Below are 10,304 nucleotides of genomic sequence, written 5' to 3' on the forward strand. Positions count from 1 at the left end.
CTGTGCTACAGGTTGGTTGGGTTGGTTCGTCCGGGTGGCCCAGAGGTGCTCTCTGAATCGCTCCGCAAGTAGGCGGCCTGTCTCCCCAATATAGAGGAGGCCACACCGGCTGCAGCGGATGCAGTAGATGATGTGGGTGGAGGTGCAGGTGAATCTGTGGCGGATATGGAAGTTTCCCTTGGGGCCTTGGAGAGAAGTGAGGGGGGAGGTGTGGGCGCAAGTGTTGCACCTCCTGCGGTTGCAAGGGAAGGTGCCGGGAGTGGAGGTTGGGTCGGTGGGGGGTGTGGATCTGACAAGGGAGTCGCGGAGGGAGTGGTCTCTACGGAAAGCTGATAGGGGAGGGGAGGGAAATATATCCCTGGTGGTGGGGTCTGTTTGGAGGTGGCAGAAGTGACGGCGGATGATGCGCTGTACATGGAGATTGGTGGGGTGGTAGGTGAGGACCAGTGGGGTTCTGTCCTGGTGGCGGTTGGAGGGGCGGGGCTCAAGGGCGGAGGATCGGGAAGTGGAGGAGATGCGGTGGAGGGCACCGTCGACCACGTCGGGGGGGAAATTGCGGTCCTTGAAGAAGGAGGCCATCTGGGTTGTACGTGTTTGGAACTGGTCCTCCTGGGAGCAGATGCGGCGGAGACGAAGGAATTGGGAGAATGGGATGGCGTTTTTACAGGGGGCAGGATGGGAGGAGGTGTAGTCCAGGTAGCTGTGGGAGTCGGTTGGTTTGTAGTAGATGTCCGTGTTGATTCGGTCGTCTGAGATAGAAACAGAAAGGTCTAGGAAGGGGAGGGAGGAATCTGAGACTGTCCAGGTGAATTTGAGGTCGGGATGGAAGGTGTTGGTGAAGTGGATGAACTGTTCAACCTCCTCGTGGGAGCACAAGGCGGCGCCGATACAGTCATCAATGTAGCGAAGGAAAAGATGGGGGGTGGGGCCAGTGTAGTTGCGGAAGATGGATTGTTCCACATATCCTACGAAGAGGCAGGCATAGCTGGGGCCCATGCGGGTGCCCATGGCTACTCCTTTTGTTTGGAGAAAGTGGGAGGATTGGAAAGAGAAGTTGTTCAGGGTGAGGACCAGTTCGGTCAGTCGAAGGAGGGTGTCGGTGGAAGGGTACTGGTCGGTACGGCGGGAAAGGAAGAAGCGAAGGGCTTTGAGTCCTTCGTGATGGGGGATGGAGGTGTACAGGGACTGGATGTCCATGGTGAAGATGAGGCGTTGGGGACCGGGGAAGCGGAAATCCTGGAGGAGGTGGAGGGTGTGGGTGGTGTCCCGAACGTAGGTGGGGAGTTCTTGGACAAAGGGGGACAGGACCGTGTCGAGGTATGCAGAGATGAGTTTGGTGGAGCAGGAGCAGGCGGAGACGATGGGTCGTCCGGGGCAGTCAGGTTTGTGGATTTTGGGCAGGAGGTAGAAACGGGCGGTGCGGGGTTGTGGGACTATGAGGTTGGAGGCGGTGGATGGGAGGTCCCCTGAGGTGATGAGGTTATGGATGGTCTGGGAGATGATGGTTTGGTGGTGGGGGGTGGGGTCATGGTCAAGGGGGCAGTAGGAGGAGGTATCTGCGAGCTGGCGTTTGGCCTCAGCGGTGTAGAGGTCGGTGCGCCAAACTACTACTGTGCCTCCCTTGTCTGCTGGTTTGATAGTGAGGTTGGGGTTGCAACGGAGGGAGTGGAGGGCTGCGCGTTCCGAGGGTGAGAGGTTGGAGTGGGTGAGAGGGGTGGACAGGTTGAGGCGGTTAATGTTGCGGCGGCAGTTGGCTATGAAGAGATCGAGGGCAGGTAAGAGGCCAGCACGGGGTGTCCAGGTGGATGGGGTTTGTTGGAGGCGGGAGAAGGGGTCGTCAGAGGGTGGGCGGGAATGCTGGTTGAAGAAGTAGGCGCGGAGGCGAAGGCGGCGGAAGAATTGTTCGATGTCTCGCCGCGTGTTGAACTCGTTAATCCGAGAGCGTAGGGGAATGAAGGTGAGGCCTCTGCTGAGGACTGATCTTTCATCCTCAGAGAGGGGGAGGTCTGGAGGGATGGTGGAAACACGGCAGGGCGGGGAGCTAGGACCTGGTGTGGGGGGCGGGGTTAGTCGCGGTTACGGAAGCAGCAATACGCACAGCATTGGTCTTCAGAATTCAGTCAGGAAGTAACAGTGTCAGAAAAAAAAATCAGAGAATGTTAACGAGATTAATGCTGAGGCAGGCAGCTTGCAATAAGGGGAGAAGGGTGGGCAGACTTGGCTCATATCCACTGGAGATTTGAGCAGGGAGCGGACACTTGGCTGGCCTGAGGAATGACTGTCGGGATGTGTGGTGGGAAGGATGTTTCTTCCTGTGGGAGAATCTGGACCAGATGTCACAGGAACAAGCTAAACTCCAGGGTGATGGAGATCCCTGTACCGCGCTCTCTGTCTCTCTCTCTCTCTCTCTCTCTCTCTATCTCTATCAGATGGCTGGGGCTTTGAAACGCTCTGTCAAAAGGTGACAGAGGCACACCGTGACCGAGAATTTATAATGGTAGATAGATTCTGGACAAGAGAGGGGGAATGAAGGGGGCTGGGGGAGGTGGAATAATTAGTCAGCGATACATTTACTGAGTAAGTGCAGTTCTTACAAAATGCAGCGCAGTGAGGGGAGGGGAGGGAAAATAGAGGTAGAGGTTTGGGGTAAACAGGGGGATAGGGGTTTGGGGTAAACAAGGGATAGGGGTTTGGGGAAAACAGGGGGATAGGGGTTTGGGGTAAACAGGGGGATAAGGGTTTGGGGTAAACAGGGGGATAGGGGTTTGGGGAAAACAGGGGGATAGGGGTTTGGGGTAAACGGGGGATAGGGGTTTGGGGAAAACAGGGGGATAGGGGTTTGGGGTAAACAGGGGGATAAGGGTTTGGGGTAAACAGGGGGATAGGGGTTTGGGGAAAACAGGGGGATAGGGGTTTGGGGTAAACGGGGGATAGGGGTTTGGGGAAAATAGGGGATAGGGGTTTGGGGTAAATGGGGAGATGGGGGTTTCGGGTAAACGGGGGATAGGGGTTTGGGGAAAACAGGAGGATGGGGTTTGGGGTAAACAGGGGGATAGGGGTTTGGGGTAAACAGGGGGATAGGGGTTTGGGGAAAACAGGGGGATAGGGGTTTGGGGTAAACAGGGGGATAAGGGTTTGGGGTAAACAGGGGGATAGGGGTTTGGGGAAAACAGGGGGATAGGGGTTTGGGGTAAACGGGGGATAGGGGTTTGGGGAAAATAGGGGATAGGGGTTTGGGGTAAATGGGGAGATGGGGGTTTCGGGTAAACGGGGGATAGGGGTTTGGGGAAAACAGGAGGATGGGGTTTGGGGTAAATGGGGAGATGGGGGTTGGGGTAAACAGGGGGATAGGGGTTTGGGGTAAACGGGGAAATGGGGGTTTGGGGAAAACAGGGGGATAGGGGTTTGGGTAAACAGGGGATGGGGGTTGGGGTAAAGAGGGGGATAGGGGTTTGGGGAAAACAGAGGGATAGGGGTTTGGGGTAAACAGGGGATAAGGGTTTGGGGTAAACAGGGGGATAGGGGTTTGGGGAAAACAGGGGGATAGGGGTTTGGGGTAAACAGGGGGATAGGGGTTTGGGGTAAATGGGGAGATGGGGGTTTGGGGTAAACGGGGGATAGGGGTTTGGGGAAAAGAGGGGGATTGGGTTTGGGGTAAACGGGGGATAGGGGTTTGGGGAAAACAGGGGGATAGGGGTTTGGGGTAAATGGGGAGATGGGGGTTTGGGGTAAACGGGGGATAGGGGTTTGGGGAAAACAGGGGGATGGGGTTTGGGGTAAATGGGGAGATGGGGGTTGGGGTAAACAGGGGGATAGGGGTTTGGGGTAAACGGGGAGATGGGGGTTTGGGGAAAACAGGGGGATAGGGGTTTGGGTAAACAGGGGATGGGGGTTGGGGTAAACAGGGGGATAGGGGTTTGGGGAAAACAGAGGGATAGGGGTTTTGGGTAAACAGGGGGATAGGGTTTTGGGTAAACCGGGGGATAGGGGTTTGGGGTAAACCGGGGGATAGGGGTTTGGAGTAAACAGGGGGATGGTGTTTTGTGGTAAACAGGGGGATAGGGGTTTGGGGTAAACAGGGGGATAGGGTTTTGGGTAAACCGGGGGATAGGGGTTTGGGGTAAACAGGGGGATGGTGGTTTGGGGTAAACGGGGGATAGGGGTTTGGGGAAAATAGGGGGATAGAGGTTTGGGGTAAATGGGGAGATGGGGGTTTGGGGTAAACGGGGGATAGGGGTTTGGGGTAAACAGGAGGATGGGGTTTGGGGTAAATGGGGAGATGGGGGTTGGGGTAAACAGGGGGATAGGGGTTTGGGGTAAACGGGGAGATGGGGGTTTGGGGAAAACAGGGGGATAGGGGTTTGGGTAAACAGGGGATGGGGGTTGGGGTAAACAGGGGGATAGGGGTTTGGGGAAAACAGAGGGATAGGGGTTTTGGGTAAACAGGGGGATAGGGTTTTGGGTAAACAGGGGGATAGGGGTTTGGGGAAAACAGGGGGATAGGGGTTTGGAGTAAACAGGGGGATAGGGGTTTGGGGAAAACAGGGGGATAGGGGTTTGGGGTAAACAGGAGGATAAGGGTTTGGGGTAAACAGGGGGATGGGGTTTGGGGAAAACAGGGGGATAGGGGTTTGGGGTAAACAGGGAGATAGGGGTTTGGGGTAAATGGGGAGATGGGGGTTTGGGGTAAACGGGGGATAGGGGTTTGGGGAAAACAGGGGGATGGGGTTTGGGGTAAACGGGGGATAGAGGTTTGGGGAAAACAGGGGGATAGGGGTTTGGGGTAAATGGGGAGATGGGGGTTTGGGGTAAACGGGGGATAGGGTTTTTGGGAAAACAGGGGGATGGGGTTTGGGGTAAATGGGGAGATGGGGGTTGGGGTAAACAGGGGGATAGGGGTTTGGGGTAAACGGGGAGATGGGGGTTTGGGGAAAACAGGGGGATAGGGGTTTGGGTAAACAGGGGATGGGGGTTGGGGTAAACAGGGGGATAGGGGTTTGGGGAAAACAGAGGGATAGGGGTTTTGGGTAAACAGGGGGATAGGGTTTTGGGTAAACCGGGGGATAGGGGTTTGGGGTAAACAGGGGGTTAGGGGTTTGGGGTAAAAAGGGGGTTAGGGGTTTGGGGTAAACAGGGGGATAGGGTTTTGGGGTAAACAGGGGGATAGGGGTTTGGGGTAAACAGTGGGATGGTGGTTTGTGGTAAACAGGGGGATAGGGGTTTGGGGTAAACAGGGGGATAGGGTTTTGGGTAAACCGGGGGATAGGGGTTTGGGGTAAACAGGGGGATGGTAGTTTGGGGTAAACAGGGGGATAGGGTTTTGGGGTAAACAGGGGGATAGGGGTTTGGGGTAAACAGGGGGATGATGGTTTGGGGTAAACAGGGGGATAGGGGTTTCGGGTAAACAGGGGGATAGGGGTTTGGGGAAAACGGGGATAGGGGTTTGGGTAAACCGGGGGATAGGGTTTTGAGGTAAACAGGGGGATAGGGGTTTGGGGTAAACAGGGGGTTAGGGGTTTGGGGTAAACAGGGGGTTAGGGGTTTGGGGTAAAAAGGGGGTTAGGGGTTTGGGGTAAACAGGGGGATAGGGTTTTGGGGTAAACAGGGGGATAGGGGTTTCGGGTAAACAGGGGGATGGTGGTTTGGGGTAAACAGGGAGATAGGGGTTTCGGGTAAACAGGGGGATAGGGGTTTGGGGAAAACAGGGGGATAGGGGTTTGGGGTAAACAGGGGGATAGGGGTTTGGGGTAAACAGGGGGATAGGGTTTTGGGTAAACCGGGGGAAAGGGGTTTGAGGTAAACAGGGGGATAGGGGTTTGGGGAAAACAGGGGGATAGGGGTTTGGGGTAAACAGGGGGATAGGGTTTTGGGGTAAACAGGGGGATAGGGGTTTGGGGTAAACAGGGGGATGGTGGTTTGTGGTAAACAGGGGGATAGGGGTTTGGGGTAAACAGGGGGATAGGGTTTTGGGTAAACCGGGGGATAGGGGTTTGGGGTAAACAGGGGGATGGTGGTTTGGGGTAAACGGGGGATAGGGGTTTGGGGAAAATAGGGGGATAGAGGTTTGGGGTAAATGGGGAGATGGGGGTTTGGGGTAAACGGGGGATAGGGGTTTGGGGTAAACAGGAGGATGGGGTTTGGGGTAAATGGGGAGATGGGGGTTGGGGTAAACAGGGGGATAGGGGTTTGGGGTAAACGGGGAGATGGGGGTTTGGGGAAAACAGGGGGATAGGGGTTTGGGTAAACAGGGGATGGGGGTTGGGGTAAACAGGGGGATAGGGGTTTGGGGAAAACAGAGGGATAGGGGTTTTGGGTAAACAGGGGGATAGGGTTTTGGGTAAACAGGGGGATAGGGGTTTGGGGAAAACAGGGGGATAGGGGTTTGGAGTAAACAGGGGGATAGGGGTTTGGGGAAAACAGGGGGATAGGGGTTTGGGGTAAACAGGAGGATAAGGGTTTGGGGTAAACAGGGGGATGGGGTTTGGGGAAAACAGGGGGATAGGGGTTTGGGGTAAACAGGGGGATAGGGGTTTGGGGTAAATGGGGAGATGGGGGTTTGGGGTAAACGGGGGATAGGGGTTTGGGGAAAACAGGGGGATGGGGTTTGGGGTAAACGGGGGATAGAGGTTTGGGGAAAACAGGGGGATAGGGGTTTGGGGTAAATGGGGAGATGGGGGTTTGGGGTAAACGGGGGATAGGGTTTTTGGGAAAACAGGGGGATGGGGTTTGGGGTAAATGGGGAGATGGGGGTTGGGGTAAACAGGGGGATAGGGGTTTGGGGTAAACGGGGAGATGGGGGTTTGGGGAAAACAGGGGGATAGGGGTTTGGGTAAACAGGGGATGGGGTTTGGGGTAAACAGGGGGATAGGGGTTTGGGGAAAACAGAGGGATAGGGGTTTTGGGTAAACAGGGGGATAGGGTTTTGGGTAAACCGGGGGATAGGGGTTTGGGGTAAACCGGGGGATAGGGGTTTGGGGTAAACAGTGGGATGGTGGTTTGTGGTAAACAGGGGGATAGGGGTTTGGGGTAAACAGGGGGATAGGGCTTTGGGTAAACCGGGGGATAGGGGTTTGGGGTAAACAGGGGGATGGTAGTTTGGGGTAAACAGGGGGATAGGGTTTTGGGGTAAACAGGGGGATAGGGGTTTGGGGTAAACAGGGGGATGGTGGTTTGGGGTAAACAGGGGGATAGGGGTTTCGGGTAAACAGGGGGATAGGGGTTTGGGGAAAACGGGGATAGGGGTTTGGGTAAACCGGGGGATAGGGTTTTGAGGTAAACATGGGGATAGGGGTTTGGGGAAAACAGGGGGATAGGGGTTTGGGGTAAACAGGGGGTTAGGGGTTTGGGGTAAACAGGGGGTTAGGGGTTTGGGGTAAAAAGGGGGTTAGGGGTTTGGGGTAAACAGGGGGATAGGGTTTTGGGGTAAACAGGGGGATAGGGGTTTCGGGTAAACAGGGGGATGGTGGTTTGGGGTAAACAGGGAGATAGGGGTTTCGGGTAAACAGGGGGATAGGGGTTTGGGGAAAACAGGGGGATAGGGGTTTGGGGTAAACAGGGGGATAGGGGTTTGGGGTAAACAGGGGGATAGGGTTTTGGGTAAACCGGGGGATAGGGGTTTGAGGTAAACAGGGGGATAGGGGTTTGGGGAAAACAGGGGGATAGGGGTTTGGGGTAAACAGGGGGATAGGGTTTTGGGGTAAACAGGGGGATAGGGGTTTGGGGTAAACAGGGGGATGGTGGTTTGGGGTAAACAGGGGGATAGGGGTTTCGGGTAAACAGGGGGATAGGGGTTTGGGGAAAACAGGGGGATAGGGGTTTGGGTAAACCGGGGGATAGGGGTTTGAGGTAAACAGGGGGATAGGGGTTTGGGGAAAACAGGGGGATAGGGGTTTGGGGTAAACAGGGGGATAGGGTTTTGGGTAAACCGGGGGATAGGGGTTTGGGGTAAACAGGGGGATAGGGGTTTGGGGTAAACAGGGGGTTAGGGGTTTGGGGTAAAAAGTGGGTTAGGGGTTTCGGGTAAACAGGGGGATAGGGGTTTGGGGTAAACAGGGCGATAGGTGTTTGGGGTAAACAGGGGGATAGGGGTTTCGGGTAAGCAGGGGGATAGGGGTTTGGGGGAAACAGGGGGATAGGGGTTTGGGGTAAACAGGGGGATAGTGGTTTGGGGGAAACCGGGGGATAGGGGTTTGGGGTAAACGGGGAGATGGGGGTTTGGGGAAAACAGGGGGATAGGGGTTTGGGGTAAACAGGGCGATAGGGGTTTGAGGTAAACAGGGGGATAGGGGTTTCGGGTAAACAGGGGGATAGGGGTGTGGGGAAAACAGGGGGATAGGGGTTTGGTTAAACCGTTGGATAGGGGTTTGGGGTAAACAGGGGGATAGGGGTTTGGGGAAAACAGGGGGATAGGGGTTTGGGGTAAATGGGGAGATGGGGGTTTGGGGTAAACAAGGGGATAGGGGTTTGGGGAAAACAGGGGGATGGGGTTTGGGGTAAATGCGGAGATGGGGGTTGGGGTAAACAGGGGGATAGGGGTTTGGGGTAAACGGGGAGATGGGAGTTTGGGGAAAACAGGGGGATAGGGGTTGGGGTAAACAGGGGATGGGGGTTGGGGTAAACATGGGGATAGGGGTTTGGGGAAAACAGGGAGAAGGGGGTTTGGGGTAAACGGGAGATGGGGGTTTGGCGAAAACAGGGGGATAGGGGTTTGGGGTAAACAGGGGGATAGGGTTTTGGTGTAAACAGGGGATACGGGTTTGGGGTAAACAGGGGATACGGGTTTGGGGTAAACAGGGGGATAGGGGTTTGGGGTAAACAGGGGGATAGGGGTTTGGGGTAAACAGGGGGATAGGGGTTTTGGGTAAACAGGGAGATTGGGGTTTGGGGTAAACAGGGGGATAGGGGTTTTGGGTAAACAGGGAGATTGGGGTTTGGGGTAAACAGGGGAACAGGGATTTGGGATAAACAGGGGGATAGGGGTTTGGGGTAAACAGGGAGATTGGGGTTTGGGGTAAACGGGGGATAGGGGTTTGGGGTAAACAGGGAGATTGGGGTTTGGGGTAAACAGGGGGATAGGGGTTTGGGGTAAACAGGGGGATAGGGGTTTGGGGTAAACAGGGGGATGGGGCTTGGGGTAAACAGGGAGATTGGGGTTTGGGGTAAACAGGGGGATAGGGGTTTGGGGTAAACAGGGCGATAGGGGTTTGGGGTAAACAGGGAGATGGGGGTTTGGGGTAAACAGGGGGATAGGGGTTTGGGGTAAACAGGGAGAAGGGGGTTTCTGGTAAACAGGGTAACAGGGATTTGGGGTAAACAGAGGTAAATCTCACTCTCTCCCTCACACACAGTATACGGGACAGAATACATGGGGCCCATTCAAGTCTGCAACAGAAAATCTGTGTGAAGTGTGTTTTTCTTGTCCTCTGTGGAATGCATATTCTAATCGACAGAAGAAAGACATTCTGGCGATCTCTCTCTCTCTCTCTCTCTCTCTCTCTCTCACACACACAGACACAGTCACATAGAGACACCCACACACACAGACGCTCACACACAGACACATAGAGACACACACAACACACACACACAGAGGCTCACACACAGAGACTCACATACACACAGGCTCTCACACACACACAGACTAACAGACTCACACACACACACAGACAGACGTACACAAACACACACCGAGAAACAGCCCGCTGCCTACCGACCGGGATCAGTCCACAACAAACTCGTTAAAGTCAAAAAGATTCCATTGAAAGGCCGGTCTCCTCACCTGCAGCGGCCAGAATGTTGTAAAACATTACAAGTTGCAGAAACTGAACTCCCTTGAAAGTGGACATGACTGAAAAGACTTCCACCCGGGCAGGCAGACCACACCTTCCGCTCTCCCACACACACTGACGACTGAAGGAACACATTCTGACTCACGCTGCAACAGGGCTGATCATCACACAGGGAAACACTGCCCCTACACTACACCCTCACTCACACGGGAAAACACTGTCCCTACCCTACACCCTCACTCACACAGGGAAACACTGCCCCTACACTACACCCTCACTCACACAGGGAAACACTGTCCCTCCCCTACACCCTCACTCACACGGGGAAACACTGTCCCTACCCTACACCCTCACTCACACAGGGAAACACTGCCCCTACCCTACACCCTCACTCACACAGGGAAACACTGCCCCTACCCTACACCCTCACTCACACGGGGAAACACTGTCCCTACCCTACACCCTCACTCACACAGGGAAAACACTGTCCCTACCCTACACTCTCACTCACACAGG

At 55.2% G+C, this 10,304-nt stretch overlaps 1 protein-coding gene across 3 annotated transcripts in view; it reads right to left on the reverse strand.

Moving 5' to 3' along the window:
* LOC122541401 (hepatic and glial cell adhesion molecule-like) overlaps window positions 1-9,899 on the reverse strand; it is a 47,416-nt gene extending 37,517 nt beyond the window's left edge. For all 3 annotated transcript variants that reach the window (XM_087979338.1, XM_087979337.1, XM_087979336.1), the window contains exon 1: window positions 9,779-9,899. In XM_087979338.1, the coding sequence (XP_087835464.1) occupies window positions 9,779-9,845 (67 nt within the window). In that variant the 5' untranslated portion in view covers window positions 9,846-9,899. The remainder of the gene's footprint in view (window positions 1-9,778) is intronic.
* Window positions 9,900-10,304: the final 405 nt, after the last annotated feature.

Source organism: Chiloscyllium plagiosum, unplaced genomic scaffold, assembly GCF_037043375.1.
Source record: "Chiloscyllium plagiosum isolate Xiang-an unplaced genomic scaffold, Cpla_swu_hap1 HiC_scaffold_35, whole genome shotgun sequence".
NCBI lineage: Eukaryota > Metazoa > Chordata > Chondrichthyes > Orectolobiformes > Hemiscylliidae > Chiloscyllium > Chiloscyllium plagiosum.